This window comes from Seriola aureovittata, chromosome 6 (assembly GCF_021018895.1).
Source record: "Seriola aureovittata isolate HTS-2021-v1 ecotype China chromosome 6, ASM2101889v1, whole genome shotgun sequence".
Classification (NCBI taxonomy): Eukaryota; Metazoa; Chordata; class Actinopteri; order Carangiformes; family Carangidae; genus Seriola; species Seriola aureovittata.
In genome coordinates, this window is record NC_079369.1 from 2234499 (window position 1) to 2258348 (window position 23850).

General features: G+C 44.0%; 1 protein-coding gene across 1 annotated transcript in view; it reads right to left on the bottom strand.

The window, feature by feature from the left end:
- Positions 1-418: 418 nt before the first annotated feature.
- Positions 419-23850, bottom strand: part of atp10a (ATPase phospholipid transporting 10A) — a 35693-nt gene continuing 12261 nt past the window's right edge. The window contains exons 10-21 of the mRNA XM_056378725.1: positions 21709-22267; positions 17370-17473; positions 16798-16924; positions 16491-16675; positions 15061-15421; positions 11298-11374; positions 9975-10100; positions 9089-9289; positions 8116-8196; positions 7894-7998; positions 3982-4169; positions 419-3813 (exon numbers count right to left, since the gene is read on the bottom strand). Of these exons, the coding sequence (XP_056234700.1) occupies positions 3162-3813; positions 3982-4169; positions 7894-7998; positions 8116-8196; positions 9089-9289; positions 9975-10100; positions 11298-11374; positions 15061-15421; positions 16491-16675; positions 16798-16924; positions 17370-17473; positions 21709-22267 (2766 nt within the window). The 3' untranslated portion in view covers positions 419-3161. The remainder of the gene's footprint in view (positions 3814-3981; positions 4170-7893; positions 7999-8115; positions 8197-9088; positions 9290-9974; positions 10101-11297; positions 11375-15060; positions 15422-16490; positions 16676-16797; positions 16925-17369; positions 17474-21708; positions 22268-23850) is intronic.

Below are 23850 nucleotides of genomic sequence, written 5' to 3' on the forward strand. Positions count from 1 at the left end.
TTATCAGTAACACCTGATCACAACGTCAGGTCAAAACAACTGCCTGTTCCTAAACAGAAAAACAAGCAGATATCTCGATAAATTGCCAGCACCACAATAAAAAATTTTAGAGTGACAGTCCCTTAAGATGGTACTTTATTCAAATATTGTTGAAGTACTTTATATTTTACTCCCCTGGGAGCTCAGAATAAATCCCTCAGCTCAGCTGGACAGGAACATTGATCAAGCTAACCTCAGCATCTGCAGCTTTACTGCAACAACACAAGATTTATTTTCACTCTTGATGCGAAAGGTCTGAAGTGAAATGTGTTAATTCATTATCGCTGTAAACTCATCACACTTAACGAACAAAGGTCAAACTCAAGTCTCAGTCTCATTAAACAAAGAGTAGATTTTCCTGAAAGGAGAAACGGGTAGCAAAGGGTTAATACTTTATTATTGTTTTTATTTTGTTCACAAGTAGCCATGATACAAGTAATTTCCAATTACTCCAAGGACAAAGTAGAAAAAAAAAAAACTTTTATCTGAACAAAATGTAACTTTAGTTTTTCCAATGTTGACGTGTGTGAGGTGATGAAGTGCAGGTTTCTGCTGTGAGCTCCAACTGTGCAGCTTTTCCAGTTTGCTACAAACTATTACTATATTAATCTAGAGAGACTGAACCGAACCAGAACTTGAATGATCTCGAGTCTATTAGATATTTAGATTTATACCTTGAACGATGATCTAAAGGATCAACAGCTGATAATTTCCCCCCTCAAATGTGAAACTTAGACCCACCATGTAATCGAAACATAAATGTAAAGAAAGAAAAAAAAGAGTTCAGATATATCCAAGGCCGTGTGCGCCGAGAGCCAATGTTCCTGTGAGGAATCTGTGATACGCAGCAGTGAACATGCTCGAGCTTCCTTCTGGCACAAATGCGTCAACAAGTGCGATGCCAAAAGCACAGAACAGACAGAACCTATACAACAAAGTGGACAGACTGCGGAGTCAGGAATCTGAATGACATGCCAGGAGAAAGCACCGTGTGCAAAAAAGTAAAAAAAAAAAAACAGACAGGAGGAGAGAAGCCACATGTAGCTTCATAAATATCATTTACACAAACACTAAATGCTCCTCATTGAACAAAGATGCACTGTCATCTCTAAACTTCAGCATCATAAGCAAAGTCTTAGATTTGTAATTTCTTATCCAGTGTTAATGCACATACTATTGCTTAGAAAATACAGAAATATAAATGATCTTTGGTAAATGATACTGCAATGAGATACAACAATCATAACATATTAAAGGTGCTGCTGCTTTAAATGCTAAACAATTAAACAAACTATAGCATCTTTAAAATTTTCCATACGTTTTTCTAGTTTGTCAGTGACGACAAATACATCATGATATTTAAAGCCAGAGTGTAAAGTAAGCAAACCTTGCCATCCTTTTCATACTGTATCTGAGCACTGGACATGTCAACAGCACCAACAAAACTCGTTGGTACTTCTGAAATAATGCTTTCAAAGTGCAAATTTAAATCTTAAAGCCACATCTTTTGCATTTGGGAAAGACCTTCTTTCACCGTTCAGCTTTTGGTTTTCAGCTGAACACCAGCAGAAGAAATAAAAAGGTTACACTGGGTTAAAATAAACTCAACACATGAAACATACTTAAAAAAAGAAAAGAAAAGGACCTTCAAGTAAACGGCTTTATGAAACGTGACGGTAGCTTGTTGTCAACCTACTGTACAGTGCTTAAAGGAATAGCTTCACATTTGGGAAATAAGTTTATTTGCTTTCTTACTGAATTAGAGGAGAAGATACCACTCTGTTGCCTGTATGCAAGTTAGCTTAGCTTAGCATAAAGACTGGAAACAAGAAGTCTGTAATTAACAAGTTGTATCTCATTTGAATAATCTGTATAAAAGATGTTTTTACTGGTTGCCTGGCAACCTCACAATGACAGAAAGACTCCAGTTTATTAGAGATTAATTAGTGAGCTTTAGCGGTGCTGGTGGGCAGATTTTGATAGTTTTGAACAGAGCTAGCTGCTATCCAGGCTAACAGTTTCCCCCTGTTTCCAGTCTTTATGCTAAGCTAAGCTAATCGCCAACTGGATACAGCTTCGTGGATTGATACCATTTTCGTGTTTGTATGTTTAAAATGAAGCTGCTAAAGCCAGACGACGGTTAGCTTAGCTTAGCATGCAGATTGGAAGCAGGGGAAACAGCTAGCCTGGCTAATGGACAGAGATGAGAGTGGTATCGATCTTCATTTTCCCGAATTGTCAAACTATTCTTTTAAAATGAAACTGGCTGGCACTGTAAAAACGGATCCAAAGAGTCAATGGACACACACACACACACACACACACACACACACACACACACACACACACACAAAAAGAGCATAATTTCTGGTAGCGTTTTGCTGTATACAGACTGAATTGAAAATTTCTTGTTGTGTGCTCCTAAAATGATTATATTCAAAAACCTACAGCTCTCAATTTTTCAGTGGAATGTACTGTACGACACAACAGTTATAAACACACTTTTCAGCATTTAAAATTTAGCAAAAAATCCAGCAACAAGACAAATATGCACTGAACAAATGCCACTATTTGCTGAAGTATGTAAAAATAAATCTCTTATTTGCATGGAAATCGTCACACACAAAATCAAACGTGTTTCTGTCGGGACTTAAAACCTATAAAACTTCTCTCCTCAGTTATACCAACACTGATTTAAGGCCACACTGGCAACTGACCCAGGTCTTAATGCATTTACAGGCCAAGCTGAAAGAATGAACAGGGTACCACATCAGAGAGACAACAAACTCCCAAACAACCCCGCAGTGGAAAGTCTCTTCGCTCCTCTTTACATTAAAAACCTGATCAAGTACTGAGATGCATCTTTGTGAAGTAAAATTTCCCCAGGGTGAAGGAAAAAAAAACCAAAGAACAGAAAAAGAAGAAAAAGAAAAAACAAGAACAGGAGATATTCCAGTTCTTCCAAACCTCAGATATATCTTTAGTTTTAAACATCCAAAATATAAAGTACCTATTTCTGTCTTTTATAAAAGAATCTCCTTGAAAAATACAATAAAATTAGATTTCAAAAAAACTATCGTGCAAATTGGAGTTTGAGTTAAGATACTTCAGACCAGAAGACATCACAAGGTGGTGTGCAGCAACTGGTCTGCCACCGGCTCTGTCCTGTGTGCTGGATGAACGGCGTGGTCAGACTTGAGTCTTTCCTCTGAGTTCCTCATGTATTTGACGCACTGCGAGTCTCCGTCAGGGGGCAGAGTCAGCTGGACGCTGTCTGTCTGTGTGAGCAGAGGCGTGGAGGTGATCCAGCTGGACAGACTCTGATCCGACGGCTCTGAAGTCTTATCGAGAAACTCGGAGTCTTTGGTGGAAGGAGGCAGCTTCTCCTCGGAGAGCGGAGGAGCGTCTTTGGTGTAAGGAAGAGTGTCTATTTCTGTAGGAACTATTGTGTAGAGACCTGAAAGGCCCTTCTCACTGTCTGTGGGCCCCAGCGGGCTCCTCCGACCCGTCTCTTCATCTGCCTGTGAGATGGGCCCCTTCTTGGCATGTGATGCCGTGGAGCTGGGGAAGCTCCTCTGGTCTTTTTTATTGCAACCTTTAGGGGAGGGCTTGTTGAGGGACAGGAAGGGAGGCTTGGGGCTGAGCGGTGACCCCACCTTGACCCTGCTCAGGCTGAGGATGTTCTTGCGGGTTTCAGCGGGGAGTTTATCCAACTGACTTCCAACTTGGACCGGGCTGGGAAACAGCGTGCCTTGACACGCCCTGTAGAAATATCTGGAGAGAAAAGCAAAACCAGATATCAGGACATTTTCTGCACTACTCCAGAGATGAACATGAGGCTCTTGGACTAAAGATGAAAGGCATCTGGAATTAATCACTGATGAACTTCATGGCACACGTAATAAATATTTGAAAAACGAGCCGCAAATAGCAGCAGTGTACCGAGGCAGCAGCGCCGCTACAGGTGTGATGACACAGAGCAGGTAGAAGAGGGGGTCCTGCAGCAGCCTCTGCATGGTCCAGTAGGGGTTAGAGGGGGGGTAGCAGGTGGGACAGGAGGTGTTGTAGCACAGAGCCACGGTGAAGAACAAGGCTATACTGAAGGAGATAGACAGCCAGTTCATCCAGGTCTACAGGGGAAGGACACAAGGAAACGTTTCATCAATTTACTTTGTTTAGTTTCCTAAAATATTAACAGGAACAAAAAAAAAAAAAAGAAGATGTGTGAACACACACACACACACACACACACACACACACACACACACACACACACACACACACACAAAGCAGTGAGAACCAGAGGGACGTACATGACATTTTGGATGAAATGGACATATATAAACACGTATGTATGTATAGATATATAAATATATATATATATATATACACATCCACCGGCCACTTCATTAGGTACACCTGTTCAACTGCTCGTTAACGCAAATATCTAATAGGCCAATCACATAGCAGCAACTCACTGCATTTAGGCACATAGACACGGTCAAGACGATCTGCTGAAGTTCAAACCGAGCATCAGAATGGGGAAGAAATGTGATTTAAGTGACTTTGAACGTGGCGTGGTTGTTGGTGTCAGGCGGGCTGGTCGGAGTGTTTCAGAAACTGCTGATCTACTGGGATTTTCACACACAACCATCTCTAGGGTTTTACAGAGAAAAGAGAAAACATCCAGTGAACAGCAGTTCTGTGGATCAGTTTCTCTTGTTGATGCCAGAGGTCAGAGGACAAAAGGCCAGACTGGTTGGAGCTGATAGAAAGACAACAGTAACTCCAACGACCACATGCAGGAGAGCAGCTCTGAACGCACAACACGGCGAACCTTGAAGCAGATGCGGCGACAGCAGCAGAAGACCGCAGCGGGTGGTCGGGGGTATATCCTCAGCACCAACCGAGCATCGTTTAAACGCCACAACCTGCCCGTCCCTTTATGAGCACAGTGGGCCCGTCTTCTGATGGCTACTTCCAGCAGGATAACATCACCATGTCACAAAGCTCAAATCATCTCAAACTGGTTTCTTGAACACGTGGCCTCCACAGTCGCCAGATCTCACTCCATCAGAGCGTCTCTGGGACGTGGCGGAGCGGCGGATTCGCATCATGGATGTGCAGCCGACAACATGATGCTATCATGTCAATATGCACCAAAACCTCTGAGGACTGTTTCCAGCACCTCGTTGAATCTGTGCCACAAAGAATTAAGGCAGTTAGGTTAAGTGAAAGGGATCCAACCCGGTACTAACAGGGCGAAGATGTGTTACTAATCATACTTCAAAATGAGGAACAGCTCAGTGATGATGGAAAAATGAAACTAAACTAAACTCAACATGGTAGAAGGGGGGGGGTGCAGAGACGCAGACAATGGAGATGCAGGAAATGAACCAGGTTCCCCTTTAACGCGGCCTCTTCAAGGCGGGGATGTTGTGACTTTATTTCACCTCGCCGGCGGGACAGACGCCGACGCTGTTGTGTTACACGTCACGCCTCTGATCCCTGAACGCCCGCGTGCTCTCTAAAAATCGCACACTGGAGCAGCATCATGCCGGCGTTGTGTTTGGCTCAGAGTAAACAAAGGATGGGGTTGGGTGGGGAATCAGGGATCAGAGTGAGATCCAGTAAAGAGGAAGGAAAAGAACGAGAGACCCTGAGAACTGGAGGAGAAACGTATGAAAAAGGTCGTGTAACACAAGCTGTGTGGATTCTGCTGTGAAAGGTCGGGGAGAGAAACTTCCTGTCGTTACAAATGCAGTCACAACTTCCCTCAGTCAGAGAGGGAAATCATGGGAGCCGTGGCAAGACAGAAGGAGTTCACCGTCGACCACACAGTGACAAAAAGGAAAAAGAGACAGACAGAAGAACACCACCGAGTCCCGACTCAAACCAAGTCCGAGTACGCAACGATTTCTTTTCGAGGACACTTGATATCAGAGAGAAATGTGGAACGTCAGTGAAGTAATGTAGGACTGTCCCCAACACGCCTGCAGGGAACGCATCCACCCGCAAAGACACATCCCAGAGGACGACTAAAAAGTGGATCAGAGGTCACAGTAAGTCTTGAATCACACCACGGAGGGAAAAACACAACGAGGCGGCAACTTCAGGGAAATCTGAATGCAGCAAAAGACATGCAGAATATTCAACACGGAATTCAATTTAGACTTTCACTAACCCGCAACAGATGCATCCAAGTACACACAAATCCACGAAGAACAATATGATCCCCCGCCGACACAGACAGACAGACACAGAACATGCAGAACGAAGCTTGTGATCGGATCAGTTCTGGCCGTGCTGCGCTCCGACACATGTGGAGGGCAGAGCAGGAATGCTGCTCTCAGCGCCATGCGTCTCCGCGCAGGAAAAAAAAAAACAAAACTTGCCAATTTCCATTACTGACCATAAATTCAGCAGCCAGGTGGAATGCGACGGTGTCTCGTGCACAGTCTCGTGCACAGTCTGGAGGGGTACTACACTGCACTGCACTGTAAGGATGGCGAGGAAGAGGACACGTGGTCCAAAACAAAAGCAGAGGCAGCAGGTGGATCTGCACTGAAAATCAAATGTGACCCATCCAAACAAACATTTAGGGAACTACAAGCTGGAAAAACTCCTGCCAGGCTTCACGAGTCGGCTACCATCTCGTTTCCAAATCCACCTGAACCTTTCTATGAAACACATCGTCTCTGCCGTGTGACAACAATCGAACATTAATCTATAACAATCGAAAACAAAGATCAACAAAACGTTTATAATCAGCTGATCTGTTTGTTTTGAAGAGGAGGAGGAGGATGAAGAGGAAGAAGAAGAGACCTCTGCCGATAATTCAGATAAATCAGACAACTCCCATGATCCCACGCTATTTCACAACGTCACCAAACGCAGTGTTTTGTTATTGTTTTGATTGACAGACTCTGAGCAGCTGAAGTTACATACTGTGCATTTAACAGGTCAATAAGTCAGTTTTCATTCATACAGCCTCCCGACTCTCGACCAGCAACTCCCATATATGACCCTTTCATTAGAGCTGAATTAGTCACATGTTTCTTAATTGGCTTCATTCGTCCCGGGCTTCGTCTAAAACAATTAAACTGTAGTAGCTGGATTGGATTTGTAGTTACTCAACATTGTGGTGATTCTCACCGGGGTTGTACTCCACTGCTCTGTTGTATGTTTTACTTGCCGTCTCCTCAGATACCTTTAATTGACTTTCCCCGCCGTTTACCGATCATGAATGTTCCCGTGCAGCCGGAGAATGAAGAACCTGCCAGCTGAGCATTTGGAAACGTTTTCGTTCGTGGTCGATGCAGCTCGCCGTGAACACTCCTCTGCACGAGGGGCCGTCGTGTCCAGGAAGGCAGTTAGTGAAAAGGACATTTTTCATGTACAAAACTTGTCAGGCTAAATTTACAGCCTCGGCATAATGGAAAAGACTCCCGATTCAATGCAGGGTCATAAATTTAAAATGGTTTGTGACTAAGACCGCCGGGCCGTTTACGAGAACCATGAGATTACCTGAGAGAGAGAAAAAAAAAAACCAAGAGGGAGGGGAGAAGATACGCAGGTGTTTTGGAGCTGTGTGGCAGTGTGAAGTGCCTTTGTGGTTTAGACAGTTTGCAGACAGACTGTCAGGCTGATGTATAGGCTCTGATGCTGCAGTGCTTTCTGGTTCAATGTAATCAGCCAGAGTTAAATATCCACGTGCCTGTCCGCCCTCTCACAAAGCCAACATGCTGATACGAGAGAGAAACAGCAGCGCTGGGGAGAGAAAGGAAGCGTTTCTCTCTCCTCAGCTCAAGTGAAGAAATCTGCCATCAGTGAGTTTAAAATGAATTTCTTTACCCAGGTTTTGGTCTCAATGCCCAAGTGCAGCAGAATGGTGAATAAAGCGAGGGTGGTGATGGGAGTTCCCCATGTAAACAGATCCACATCAGAGTCAGCGTAGGCCTGGGGAGAGGAAGAGGGAGAGTGGGAGGAGACAGGGAGGAAAGAGGGGAAATGATGAGTAAGTAAGAGCAACAAACTGAGTGAAGACCAGCTGATGGAAATGAAAACCAGACTCACGAAGTAAGGAATGAAGAAGCAGACCAGACTCTGGTAGAAGGCATCGATCATGTTCATCCAGAACATATATGGCTTATATTCCTGCAGGAGAGAACCAGAGATCCACAGTCATGCGTCTCATCAGTGTGACCGAGCGGAGCGGAAATAAATAAAGATGAGTATCCTCTTAAATTCTAAAGACATTTTTGCTAAATTAGATTGAGATTCTATAAGATATATTTGGTTTTAGATTGACAACAATTATTTTCATAATCGGTTAAACGGTTAATTATTTTCTTGATCAATCGATTAATCTATGAAATGTGAAAAACTATTGAAAGATTCCTGTTACAACTTCACAGAAACGCAAATTGCTTGATTTGTGACAGTAAATCCTGAAATCCGCCTCACCCCTGACTAATCAGAAAAATGGCCACGCCCTCAATTATGCCTACATTTTAGCCTTAATAAAATTTAAATGTGCGAGTTAAATAAAAGTTCACTCCCTGTGCAGGTGTCATGAAGGAGGAAATTAGCTCTAGAGACCAAAACTGTTTTTGCACCAGTCTGTACACATGTTGATTTCTGCTGTAAAGTTGGACATTTTAACATGGGAGTCTATGGGGACTGACTCGCTGTTGGAGCCAGACTCTAGTGGTCGTTAGAGGAACTGCAGCTGCTGCCAATTCTGTGTTGGCGGATCAAACCGATATTTGGCCTTTTCCCTGAAAAGTTACTGACTAATATATAAATTGAAGAATTGTAAAATGAGCATTTCACTGTGATATTGTAATGTCGACCCTTTATTCTGCCATGATCGGAGCAGAACAGACCCTTTATCGTTAGTTTTAATGTAATGTGATGAATGTGAAGTGATGTCAGTTTAGTTTCCAGTGGCTTCTGTAAACATTGATCTATTAAAATCTTTCATTTTTCCAGGCTCATATTCTCCCCGTGTTGTTGTTAAACGCTGGAACAGAAAATGTGACGGGACCTCGGAGTTCTGGCCGGTCATGTAGAGCTGAGGTAGTTGCTGGAGAGTCTCCGCTGACACGTCTTTGTCCAGAGTGCCAGTGATGAGTTGTGGGAAGGCAGAGAACATCATGTTGAAGAAGATGAGATACCACTGGTCAATCATGGCTGAACCTGAGAACCCACAGTAGAACTGATACCAGAAGATGAGCGCTACAAACATCTGTGGGAAGAAAAGGACGTAATCAGCGCGGATCCAAACGAGGAAGCAGAGGAGAGAAAACAAGGACACACACACCCTCGGTTTTTAACGCATCTAAATGACATATATAAACCCTTTTCCGCCAAAATTAACAGGCTCTTTAAAACATGTGAAAACCCACTGATAAAAGCCAAATGACCCCTTTTTCATTGCCATTGATCGGACTGAGGACACACACAACTGCAGAGAGTGATGTCATCACATGCGATGAGAGAGAGAGAGAGAGAGAGAGAGAGAGAGAGAGAGAGGAGAGAGAGAGAGAGAGAGAGAGAGAGAGCCGCTGGCCGCTGTGCAAACTGGTAAAACGGATCTGTAGCGTCTCATCTCCGGGTTGGAGCTCCTGTGAGACGTTTCCGTCATGTGTTTTTAAAACTTACTTCGGGGCTGCAGCTCACTCTTTCATCCTGAAGCGCTGTGTAGCCCCGTGCTGGACAGGTGACAGGTCTGTTTACAGTGTTTGTCCGATAAATACCTGCGTCTACTGCAGAGTTATTTGACCCGGATGTGACAGATTGAACCCTTTTCCACTGCCGACAAAAGGCCGATGTCTTAGCGGGTTTTTTTGACCAGTGGAAAAGGGGCTATAGACACACAGACTGTTACTGCGCTCACTAATATTCAGTGATCAGTACATAAAGATGCTTACAGCGTTTTTGTAGAAGAAATAGAGGATCATGTTAGCCAGTCTGGAGTAGCACCAGTGTCCGTGGACCAGCAGAAGCTTCTGGAGATACCGGAAACGTGGGAGAGCGAAGTCGCTCGCCATCACTGCCTGCAAAACACCAGAAGGACCAAACAGTCAATCTCATCCATCCTGCACTTTCGCCCTCCCTCACACCATCTACACACACACACACACACACACACGATTTGTGCAGCTATTAATGTCTGGTCCTGCTACACTCGCCTGCCGCCCTTTAATGAATCTTTAGCGGTGTATAATCTTTCCAAAGCAATAAGCCTTAAACGAGTTGTCCACCTTTCGGGATTCATCGTTACAGCGGCGAGAATCTGCCGGTCTCATCTATCAACATCGGAAACAAAACCCTCCCTGGAGGCAAGCCTGGTTCATAACTTACATTTTAAACAACGGCGCTAACTCTTCATGACACCTCTCAACTGTCAACAGCATCTGTCAACAAGAAAAATAACAGCAGATGCCTCATTGTGCAGCAATTTACTTTCTGCTGCGCTCTAATAACAGCCTCGTAACGAGCGCGTGGGGAGTGTGCTCCTAGCAGAAGAAAGGTGTGTTAATCATAATGCAGCGTGTGTGCTGGCCCGAGTGCAGAAATGTGCGTCTCAGCACACCGTGGGATCCCGAGGAGTGACTGCTGTGTCATTAAAAGCAAATTTGATTAACAATGATTAATCTAGTGGCTCAGTTAAGGACAGGATACTGAGACTTTAACAGATGTGCTACACAGCAGCGTGTCTGTGAAGCCTCCCCTGGAAGTTAATTGGGAATCTCCATCATTGCGATGCAAAAATCACCTTTCTGGAACAGGGCACTACTATAAAATGCACAAGGGGGGGTGTGGGTCAACTGGTTTTTTTTTTCTTGTCTTCCTGCAGCTGTTTTTCAGTGATGCTGCCTTAGCTGTGGCATTGGCTGTGACCTTAGAGCAGGAAGAGAATCTGGTGTGGATGGAGTCGAGACCATAAAGTGTACCGATTTTCTGCAGGGTCGCGGGAGAAGATACCTGAGTCAGCAACACACAGGCAATCCTATTTAGAGGAAGTGTATGGATGTGGGGCTAAAACACACACTTAAGAGTAATGAAAAACCATTAACTATGCTGAAGAAGTGTCTTCACTTGTTCGTTTATCTTCTCTCCCGTAGATCCTCTCACTTTCTACTCATCCTCTACTTTCGTTTTTCCTTCTTATGACCCCCCTTCGACTCTCTTCATCCTTCATCTCCCCCTGTTCCCAAACGATCACGCCAAGATTTTTGTTTCCTGCTTACCTGCATGCCCTCCTGTCCCGAGATCCCCACGCCCACGTCCGCTACCTGGATCATGCTGACGTCATTGGCGCCATCACCTGTAATTAATACAGAGATAATACATCAACTGTAATCAAGAGATCAACAGGCCGTCAGTTCGTCAGCAGCCTGGAAGCAGAGAGAAGTTATATTATGGTAGCTGTGCATGCATGTGTATGTGTGTGTGTGTGTGTGTGTGTGTGTGTGTGTGTGTGTGTGTGTGTGTGTGTGTGTGTGTGTGTGAGAGAGTGTGTGTATTATCCAGTGTTTACCAGGTGCCCTTCACCAGCTCCACTGTCCCTCTGGCTGTGGTGGCTGATGTGAGGTGTGTTTTTATTTACTTTTCTGCTCCACTTTGAGGGCTGCTGATACTTTCTTTTGTCACCGCAGGTGGGAGAGTGGGAGGTGAAGTGTCGGCGGGCAGAGAGAGATTTGTTGTCAAAACACTAAACAGCGCTGGAGTGGCAGCGCAAGGTGAGTGTGAGAGGTGGGCGGTAATGAGCGCTCGAAAAGAAGTTACCGTCGATGCAGTCAGACAAAATCCACCAACACACACGTCTGTAAAACTACAGTTTATATATATTAAAAGGTAACTCCACAGAAAGTCTCATGAAACTCCCCCTGGAGACAAACCGATAACTTGTGATATTAATCAGCTAACGTTAGCTACCACAGCCGACACCGTCTCCTCACTCTACGGCGGCTATTTGTAAGTTTTCCTCTGCCGCCGAACGTGGAGTCTTGCCGAGAGCAGGTGGTGATTGACGAGCGCTTCAGCCAATGTTGCATTTATAATACAAGAGGTTATAATCCAGGACAGATTGGAAGTGATGATATGGGCTGATACCAGAGAGGTACTGGGTACCTGGGTTTCTCCACCTCCCCGCCCCTTTAGGAGACCAGCAGCAGGTTTGAGTCTATTATCAGTATATTATTAGCCTATCAAACTGACATGACTTTGTACTGGGCTGATCAGATGTCGTTAGTAGATAAAAGGCAGCGGCAAAAAAGGTGCAAATTTGTCCGTGTTGCATCGTCTATTGTTGTATTCTTTTGGCAGGGACAAGTAATCCATCAGTTAGTGTTAAAAATGCCCGAGCTTTGTGCAGCAACAGGCTGTGATAACAAGAAAAACGGATCTGTCTTTTCTTTCCCTAAGGATGCAGAGAGGTAAGTCTAGACAGGGATAGATTTTAATATTAGCTACTGTCACATTTCATGCCAGTTGCCTTCGTTTGAGGGACAACACCCACTTAGGAGACCGGAACTGTTTCCCATTTCATACCACTGGCGCTGCCTTTAATGCAGCATCTTCTGTATAGAGGGTCTTTGCTGGTACGGGCAGGGGCTAGCTGGTTAGCATGCTAACTTCAACGTGACAGAAACAAGAGTTAACATTGGTGTTACTTTCCACCTCTGGAGACAGATGTTGATGAGTAAAGGAATGAAGCAAAACTTACAAAATAGCTCCTTTAATGCTGTGTCATAAAATCCAGCTCACAAGGCAATCCAGCTAGTTAGCCGGCTAGCTAGCATGCTTAGCCTTGTTAAGCTAAATAAAAGGAGAGGTTAGTTATTGATTCTCTGTGCCGTGTGTATTTACAGCAGCTTCTAGCTGGTTGATTTCAAATTACTTTGGCCTTGTTTTTACTCTTGCTAACAACAGCTAACTTGCTAAATTTGGTAGCAGTAGATTAGCTTAGAAGAGGCTAATGTTGACAACTCTTTTCTCAGGAAACGTCTGACTGGGAAAAATAAATGAAACTTTAAAAAAGCACATTTTGAATTAAAAAGCTATTAAGTTAAAAAGTCATAACAATCTATTAAAATCTTTAAAAATGTGTTGGTTGCTCTATTCATATGACCATTTATTTCACGCCTTCTTTATTTATTTAATATTGAACACTTTTAGGTTCCATATTGGACTTTAACTACTGATTATTTTGATAATCAATTAATCTGGATGATTGATTATTTTCTGATTTAGTTTTTAGTCTAGAAAATATTGTAAAATTGACATGAAATTATTGAATTACTTTTCTGTTCTGTCTTAAAATACAACTAACTTTTCAAAGCAGTGTACACGGCGCGTCTAGATCATATTCAATCCTTTTTTTTTGCATCTTTTTCTTGCTTACTGTGGATGATTTAAATTGCTGTAACAGCAGGAAAACAAATGACACATTGAAATGTTGTGTGAGGTAAAATATAATTAACATATAGATTACAGTAGGCGGAGGCTCCATTCTTGTTAGTGTCTGAAAGGTCTGAAAACGATGAAAATAATAAGATTAGAGCGCTGATAGATGTTAGAGCTGCAGCATCATCTGCTGTTTGCAGCTGCAGTGTTTTCCTCCACATTACTGCAAACATAGCAGTGACAGAAAAGAGCTTGTCTGGCAAAGTCGTGATCCTCCTGAGTGCAGCACAAACAAACAAATGGAAAGCAGGGGAAAGACGCCCTCATGTCACCTCCGTTATGCTAAAAGTGTATAATTACTAAAGGGTCCTTAAAATAACACTGTTTCAACTCAGTGGTCACAGCAATGGTGCAGAAAGTGTGTATGTTTGATGACTGAGCACTTCTCTCCGGCCTAAACCTAAATAATTGTTATAAATATTTATTTAAGAGGAAAAGATGTTTATGTTCATGCTGCTTGAAGAAAAGCCTTTGGGCTGCTACACGGTTATTTGACAACTCTATGAATTATGAATATTTCGTTTGCTGAACTGGCCAAAATATTTCATGCTCCCACACTCAAACTATCAGCTGCTCAGGTTTTTCTTTTTGGACGACGCATCACCTGAAAACACATAAATGAATGCAGATTTTTCAAATGGTACACTTGATAGTTTCAGTTTCTGTGGGTAAGGTATTTAAGAAGTGTTTGACTTCATGTGAAATGTGTATTTAGTTTATACACAATGGCTACATGCCAGCATAGGCTTCACTAAGGTTTGGCAAGTCTGTAGTCTGAGTTTTTATTGCAACACAGGCTTCCTTGTTAAAAATTTCCAAACCTTATCTGTTAAAAAATATAAATAACCCTGATGCTCCTTTCAGAGTCACAGAAAACATTGTACAACTGCGTTCACTGGAAAAACAAGACTATGTCACACCTCAGAGGTTTTATAAAAGTCTGATTAAAATCAGATGCTGGTCCTTTTCTACTCCTCCTGGGAAATAATCTGGAACCAGGACTGGAGGTGTAGACCTGTCTCACCATGCTTCAGTGATGCTTAACATTAGTCCAAGTTGTGGTCTGACCAACTGGTTACCGTTTTGGAGAGGCAGCACGCTTTTCAAAGTAGGCACAAGTTATCGAGACGACTGATGAACATGAAATACTTCAGGTAAGCCAGTTTGAAGTTGTAATGTTTGCGTCCACGTGCTCCTTCGGCAGCTGTGTTTTCAGGGGCTCAGGCGTGTTTTAATCTGTCTGGACGCTGCTGGTGAGAGCCTGAAGGTTCAAGACTCCAGCTTATAGTTTAATCAGTGTAGTGATAAGGAATGTTTATTTCCCAAATTTAGCTCCTCACATTAAATATTCATATTCTCTTTTGAACAGGATTGGAAATGATTTTGGACAGGTTCTTCCTTTTTTGACAAGTCTGATATCAACATGAATTTTAATCGTCTAACTGTGATCTTGAGATGGACCATAAACACCAAGCTCAAAGACAAAGATATATTACACTGTACATGTGAATGTGTGTGATAGTGTCTTGTTGACCTGGTACTTACCTATGGCCAGAGTCATGACCTTCAGCTTGTTCCGCACCAGTTTGACCACCATGCTCTTCTGCAGCGGCGTGGAGCGGCAGCAGAGCACTGAGCGACAGCTCCGCGCTACAGCCAGAAACTTATCCTCCAAACTCTTATCCAGGGCATAAGCCAAGGTCCTCCCATCAATTACCAGGCCCAGCCGGTGCACCATGAAGGGAACGGTGTGGGAGGATGAGGAGGAGGACGGAGATGAAGAGGGATAGATCTCAAAGGGTGGAAAGTTAGCGTGGAAGGCCTTGGTGGTTTGGTCTGTAGAGCTGCAGAGGAATTTGGCCTGGATGTAGTGTAAACTCTCCTCCAGCAACAACGCACATGCCTCCTGGTTCAGAGACAGGCAGAGAGGGGGCTGGACTTCAGGATCAGGACACCGAGTTGTTTAATATCAAACTGTCTGACCTGCTTCACATCTGGCAGCCAGATGCTTCAGCAGCAAAGAATTAAACATCGTGGGTCCTCAGATGACTGTCTGACCTCATTTTTTAATACTGGCAGTTGTTCAATTAAGATAAAGGACAAACAAATAAATTAAATTAAAAGGAATCGTTAAAACATGTTGGGAAATAAGCTTATTGACTTTGATGCTGAGAACTGGATGAGAAGATTGATACCACTCTATACGATAAATAATAACCAGCACAGTTAGCTTAGCTTAGCATAAAGACTGGTACACGATGAGGATGTAGGTGGAGGGCCGGGCGGAGCGTCAACAGCACTAGCTTGATTTCCAGAACTTCCATAATGAAGCTTTGATCTGTCAGTTATTTTCTTGATTTATTGATTAATCAATCGTCAATGAAATGCAAACAAGGAAAATTGTGGAAAATTAACACAGATTTCGACGATTAATCAAGTAAAGGATTAACCAAATGTTGATCGAATAACTGTCAACCAGCTACTTGTTTTGGCTCTACACGTTCCATACTATTTCTTTGTGCAAGAATCTAAGTGTGAAAACGACAAATTGAGGTTTTACCGAAGGGCTTATGGGCTTGTTGTCATACTGTTGCCAGGTAACCAGCAGAAATACCAGGAAGTGGCATGAAACTGGCATTTAACCCCCTGTAAAACCGCAACTCTTATTTTTCTACAGATAAACAAATGGACAGAACCAGGCTAGCTGTTTCCCCTAGTGTCCAGTCTTTATGCTAAGCTAAGCTAACTGGCTGCTGCTTCATGTTTACTGCACAGATAAGAGTGGCATCAGTCTTCTCATCTTAACTATTGGCATCTATTCCTTTAATTAAACAGTCTGAAAAAACACCAGCATATTTTATATATTATCTATAGCAACGAGACAATGTTCTGTTCTATATTCACTTTGGATATTGTAAACTTGAATGTGTCGATAACAAGGTGGAGTTTACGAAATCCTGGTTGGTGTCGCTCACCTGAGAATCAGCATTCAGTGTCAAGATCTCCTCCTCGGGGTCCAGCAGCTTGCAGGCATACGCTATATTCACGGCCGTTTCTTGTTTGTCACCCGTCAGCACCCATATCTGCAGGCCGGCCTTCCTCAGAGACGCTATAGTTTCAGGCACGCCGTCCTGCAGACGGTCCTCAATGCCCGTCGCTCCTGCAGGTGAAGACGCACGACTGTGACAAACCCTCCAACAATAACATTATATACTTATTTAAACGACAACTGTGAACAGACCTTTGTGTGAGGAGGGCTGGAGACGGAGGAATATAAATTACCTAAAAGCTGGAGGTTTGTTTCCAGTCGCAGGGCCGACTCGAAGAGCAGCTCCTCTCTTCCCTGAATGGCCGTTTCAGCCTCCAGGTGACGCTGCAGCCAGCAGGCATACTCATCCTTGCTCAGGGTCTGGCACATGAACACAAACATTTACACACACACACACACACACACACACACACACACACACACACAAACACCATTATCTGTTACGTTAACAGTGGAGCAGCTTCTCCTCCTTTGCCCACATAGCAGAGGAGGATCCACAGGAAAATGTGAGACCTTGAGAAGGTGTTTCATCACATTGCTCTGGTGAAGGGTTTTGCACAAGCAGGGATATAATGAGCCCAGCTTGTGAGAGCATAAATTAACAGCCTGGGAAAGTGGCACAGATTGCAGCTGAGTCACGAAGAATGTCACTTTAGGAAGCGCCGGTCTATGTGATCATCTGTGCTGGGCTACAAACACAACCTGCCGAACAGCCACTGAGACGCATCATCTGCACCTTCTAAAGCAGTTTAATTAGAGAGGGCCTTTGTTCAGCACTTCTTAAGGAGATATGAATCCCCGTTACCTTTTTTGCAATGCACAGCGTGCGAAGGCCATCTGCAGCGTACAGGTTCAGATAGTTCTGGGTCCTGTAGATGATCTTTTTCTGGCGTTTCCCTTTGGAGTTACCTTAAAAAACAAAAAACAGAAATCAAGATTAAACATTCTTGTTTTTGGGGAATTTGCGTAACTGTTTGAGTGTTTTTGGTTCCACACTTGCCAAAGGCTTCTTCCAAGAGGCACATGAAAGCCATCTGTCTTCACACCTAAACTTACCATGTTCACTGCTCCTCGGTACATTTCAGCAAGTCTCCACATCACTCATCGAGTAAAATGTGAAAACAACATGACCAACCGTAATTTATCTGCTTCAATTAATTCTCTAAATGAGTGAATATTACATGTCGTTTGAGATGTTTTTTTGAAGTATCAGGTTTTGTACGTGAGTCTTGCTGAAGTGTCTCTGTGGCGCAGCATGCCGGCGTCTTTCTGGCACGGTGACGGCGTACAAACAGATTGGCTTCATCAGACACAGATGCACCGGCCAACCCTCCGACTGCCAGCCATGTAAGCTCACTAATAACACAACAGCTTTGCTACACACGCACTGCCACACAAACTTATTCTTACTGACAGGAAAAAATCAACACAAAAACTCTCCATAGTCTCTGAGTCTTTAAAGGGACTTTAAACACGATGAACATGTGTGAACGTCTGATGTAAAACTGATGCAGCAGCTTCATCTTCACTAATATTCTTGTTATTTGTGAGAAAAAAACTCTTTCCTTCCTTTTTGGCAGAGGGGGAAAAAAAGTATTTCCAAGGACAGCAGGAGTTTTTGTTTTTGACAAATAGCTGCTAGGCCCAGACTGCTCTGCAGATGCAGGTGGAACTGCACACAATGTTTATTTTACCTACTCCTGAAGACTGGAAAATCCACCAAAAACAAGACGTGTCCAACAGAGAAAGTCCAATATTCACTCTCCTTTTAGTTCTGGTCAGCTCCTCAGAGAGGTCTGTGGTTCTTTAGCTGCTAACCTGACATGTGGTGCTTGGCGGGTTACGTTCAGTGCGGTTGTGCAGCTATTTCGTCTTTTTGAGAGAAGTGAGAGTGAATGAAAACGAAAACCACAGAGTGAGGTGATGTTTATTTGTGGGTCTGTCACCATTGTCGTTATTAAAATATTGATTGATTTCAAGTGGACGACTTCCTATCACCATATGATGTTTTTTTTAATACAGACATATGATGAGTGAAATAATCATCAACACCATGACTGAGTGTTTCCAACTTCACAGTCTCATAAAAACAGATTCAGAATTTCATACGTCACAAACTTCAGGAACCAATCCTGTCAGCTTGTGGGGACGGGGCTAAATAAACCTGAAACCTTGTCAGTATATAGAGAGAGAGTTAGCATTAGCACAGCCACTAACACTGTGTCAGCCGCTGCCAGTTACAAGCTAACAAACAACATAAACAAATAAAAGATGCTAACGGCGCTAACCGCTCTGATCCGTCTGCTAGTCTCTGGTTCTGGTCTCAACAGACTCCTCCTCTGAGTCTGGGTCAAACATGTGGCTGAGTCTCTCTGATGTTTCCTCCTCTCACCATCTGGATACTCTCTGTGTTTTCACCTGTCCACCTGGAGCCAGCAAGTGGTGGGCGGGGCTCAAGGCCTGATCCAGATTGTTCATTGAGGAAGTAAGAGGAGATTTAAATTTTTTCCCCTCCACTTTTCATGTGTGAAAAACCAACTTAAACACAATATTAATCATAGCAGAGGATTTTTTTTTTTACACAGTTTAAAACATGTCTGGAGAGGAACTTTAACATGCAAATTCTGCTTTGAGGTGGAATGTGCTGTTTTACCAGCAGCAGCAGCAGCAACAGTAGAGTTACTTCATCAGACACGCACTCCAACTTCTAAGCCCCAAGGGTGTGCAGTCTACCTCCGGCACCTCCATGTGCACTGTTATTAGAGTGACACTGAACAACTCCCTCATCGCCTGAATGGAGCCATTATGCAGGTCTGTGTTATGAGGAGGCTCAACTCTCGCTGTGCTCTAATTGGCTGCTTTGACCCAATGGTAAAACAAAGAAGTGAGTTGTCCGAGCGAAGACACACCCTGTCGGCCTTTTAAGGTGGTGAACTGAGACACAGGGTGGAGGACGGGTGGGGACTGTCCCGTTTGGAGTGCGTCTCCTCCTAGTGAGCAGCACCGCTCTGTGCATTTTAAGTAAGTGAAAAACTTCCGTGCCAGCTCAGACATTGCTCTACGGAGGGCATTAGAAATGATGACCAATCAGCACAGCCCGGTAGCTAAATGCAAAGGGACCGGCGTGGCCCTCATAATGGAAAAATCAATACAATAAATCACATTGTAATTCAGAATTCCTCAGAAAGAAGTGCACTGCATGTCAGCTGGAAAACATGCCAAAACAAGACGGGAGCGCTTTCCTCCACCTCCGACTCCACTGACGTGCTACAGTTAAACAAGTCTCCATTCAGCACGGGAGGATCGTTTAGTTGGAAAGCATTTCTCAGGGAGGCTGAGATGAACTGCCTGCCTCTAATGAACAGGAGGGAGCCACTAACCAGCCATGTGAAATAAATGAATTACCCACACGACACGACAGGACGCTTTTACTGAAGGAGGACTCGAGACAAGTTGCTGCACAGGTTGATTCAGGTCAGCCCATCAAAACATAAATCTGTGGAATATATATAAATATATATATATATATATATACGACCGGTTTGTGGGGCTTTTTTACACCCAACACCACATCCTGAGGAGAAAATCCACATCTTACTAAATCACAGCCAGGGAGTAAAGAAAAGACGAGCACAGAAATCTTAAAAGAGGCGAACCACTTTCACAAAGTTGTTGGCGTTTCGTATCGTAACGTCACGACAGGAAAAAGGGGGAATCCGGTTCGACTTATTTTCACTTTCTGACGTGCAGACAAGCGCGTGTGTTGGCATTGCTATTACTACTTTCTCAACAGCTCGTGATCAGCAGATATAGTTAATAGTAGCTGTTAATTAGTTTTTAATTAAACATACAGACTCTCACACATTCCTGAGGTTGCTTTCATCCCGGAAACAAACTGCTTGAGAGGGACTGAGATCGTTTGATTATTTGGGTTTCAAACATGTTCTGTAATAAAATCTTAAAAGCAAAAATCTGTAAAAAAACATTTGAGAACCACAACACTTTCACACCAGCCAAAACAAACCCAAACCAAACAAGCAAACGCATCAGAGTTCATTTAAACAAGATCAGACGAGGAGCCTTTAACTCCACCCGCCCCGTCAGTAACTCAGGCTTTCTGTTTAAAGTCTCACGCCGAGCTCAAGATCACAGACTTCTCCGAGCTCCTCCAGAGCCAAAGAACAGATCACAAGTCATACCACTCATTACAGGTAAAGTGATGCTCCTTTTAACGTGTGGCCACAAATCTCTTAGTTGAAACAAGTAGTTAATCAACAGAAAACGTAAAAATCGCCAACTAATCGATCATTTAAGACGAAATAAGAATCCTGAAGGTGTTAACTTGGGCCTCCGGGGGAATTACGATGACGTTAGACTACACGATTAATAAATTCATTAAAAAATATAACGTAAACGTGAAATAATCTTCAGCTGCAGCATGAAAATGTGTGTGTTGCGTGAAGCTGAGCGCTCCGGGACAGATGTCTGGTGACTGTGTGCGACGCATTAGTGAAAAGTGCCTGTGTGGCTCTTTGTGTGCCTGGAATACTAACGACCTGCTACACCTCTGCCATTAGGATGTTGGAGAACTTGTAGAGTACAGAGGAACAAACACACAAAGAAGCCCGGAAGTGTTTTTTCTTTGTTTTTTTTAGGGACCTGTCAACGCAGGCATCCAGTTTTGCTGCAGTGACTCGCTCTAAAAATACAAGTTCTTACATAACATGTCACCTTATACGTTTACATCAGTGGAAAACATGAAGCTTCGGTGCAGAGGGGGTGAAACCTGGAGTGCTGTGTGAAAACAGAGACCGCCACCCCGTGCTGGCGTGTTAGTCCACAGACACTCACACGGTATAATCGCAGTTTCTCACCGAACCTGAAGCAGCTACGACTGAAAACAATCACTTTGGACTGAGATGAGTTCAGTGATTTCAACCGATCTGTGGTTCACAGCTATGATTCATTCTGGTGAAGTCTGCAGACATAATACAGCACCAGCCGCAACGCCCCCCCCCCCCCAAAATCACATCCTCAGACCACACTGACAGCGGTGCCATCATTTACCGAGAGTGCACCAACCACTACATCCACCTCCAGCCTGAGAACAACTGAAGCGACTGTGGAAATGAGTGTTTTCCTACCTGTGTTGGGAGGTGTGATGAGGTCCATGATGACAGAGTCCGCACCTTTAGTGTACACAGTGATCTGATCCGTCAGCGGATGTCTGACCACCACGGACATGCGTTTCCTGGTGGAGTCGAAGCCCAGCGTGTGCAGCAGCTCAAAGCTCAGCTTCCCCAGGTGCGGCAGTTCCACAGTCACCTGGTCAGGGAGGCGTCCGACGAGGGAGCATTTGTAGGCCCTGGCGGCGTAGACGAGCGCAGCCTCGTCGGGCGACTCCGCCTCATAGCGCAGCTCGCTCTCCTCCGGGCCCCGCGCCTTCCCGTCGTAGCAGGGCAGGACGGGGCTGAAGGTGTGGTCCAGGCCTCTGGGAGGCTGCTCCTCGTCCAGCTTGGTGAGCGTGCTCTCTGCAGAGGGGGAGGACAGCATGCTGGAGCACCCTCTGTTGGAGGAGCGGTTCGTGATGAGGCTGGAGGAGCTGCTGCTGTTGGAGCCTGAGGTCAGTCGGCTCGGGGTGAAGCGTTTGATGAAGTCCTCGATGGTCTTCACCGGGGACTTCAGCTCAAACCTCATCCGGACCTGGAGGACAAGGACACCTGAGTCAAACACACCTAAAGCGGCAAGTAAGCAGAACTTATTCTCACAACAAAGCAGCTGTGAAGCTTCATTTTCAGCCTTTTATCATCACGTTACTGAACTGACGTCAGTTCAACAAAGTCAAACTCTTTCAGCTGCTGCTCCAGGCAAACATTAAGGTGATGTGTACTCCCCGATGATCCAACGTTCACTCCCACTACATGCAGTGAATGGTCAGCTGTGTGTGTGTGTGTGTGTGTGTGTGTGTGTGTTTAAAACGTGTCACTCATTTTACGTCACCGTCACTCAACAGAAAACATCGATGGTCATGATAGAAGTAAAGATCTGAAAACTTTGATGAAACGTGTCTTTTCAGCTCCTCCTGCAGGTTCCTCAGATGCTCATTAATCTCTGATCACGTCTAATGTTATTTAGTTATTCTCCCATGTTACTGTCATTCTCACTATAATATTACAGGTATTGTTTCTTTGTTTTTGTGCACAGTTTGAGTGTTTTCCTGCTCTATGTGCCCTTTAAACTGCCCCCTGGGGACAAATTAACTTAACTGAATTGAATGTCTTTCCCTCTATTGTCCAAAGTTACACTGATTTTGGGAAACACTTTTAAAGCTTCAAAAGTTTGTAAGTTTGGTTTTATGATCATTTTAATAATAGCAATAATAATAATAATAAGTTAGAAGCACAGTCAAAGTGAAGAAGAGGAAGATCATGAACAAAATCATGCTGAAGAAGAAGAAGAAGTCAACGAGTTAGAGCATCTGATTTCAGACAGAGCTTCATTTCAGTCTGAATACGCGGTGCAGAGCAAAAGGTTTAGGCACTAAAAGTAAAGTGCGGACGCTTTGAAAGATAAGTCCACAGTCCTTCTGTGTCTCAGTGTCTCTGTCTCTGCGGAGGCTCCATCATCTGTTGTAGGATGAATGGAGGACCGATCGGACGGCTCCCTGACGGTCCTGTGTGACAGATAATCTGAAACATTTAAAGTGCCTTAAACTTTTGCACAGCGCTGTGTTTGAGAAACCGGACTCTAGTGGCACAGAGGACTTGATGAAAATGCACCTCCTGGCTATAATCCTTTAACCAATCCCTTATCCCAAGGTGGTGCAGTACAACAGCAGCGTGACTCACTGAGGGCTCCTGCCAGCAGGAGCCGTGGTTCTCACATATACAGATATAAATCATCCGGGTGCTGGGTGAGCCATGAGGGCATCATAAGAAAACGTGAACAATTACACAGAAACAAAAGGACAAAAAAAGTACAAACGATAAAAAAAAGAAAGAAAGGCCATTGTATCAAAGTGTTTCTGTGCAGATTTACATTTCCTTCCATCTTATCAGATAACCTCCAAACAGAAACACAGCGTACATAAATAATGTGTCACTTTGTAAAGCTTAATCTCCACAGATTTGTGCCTCTGACCAGCGGGACAGCGAGCTGGTGCACACTGCGAGCGCTGAGCAGAGGATATCACCTCTGAACAGGACAACCACACCCAAGCTCACACCGAAACAAAACAAAACACGGATACACAACTGCGACCGGACCGAGCACATCAAAAGATGCAG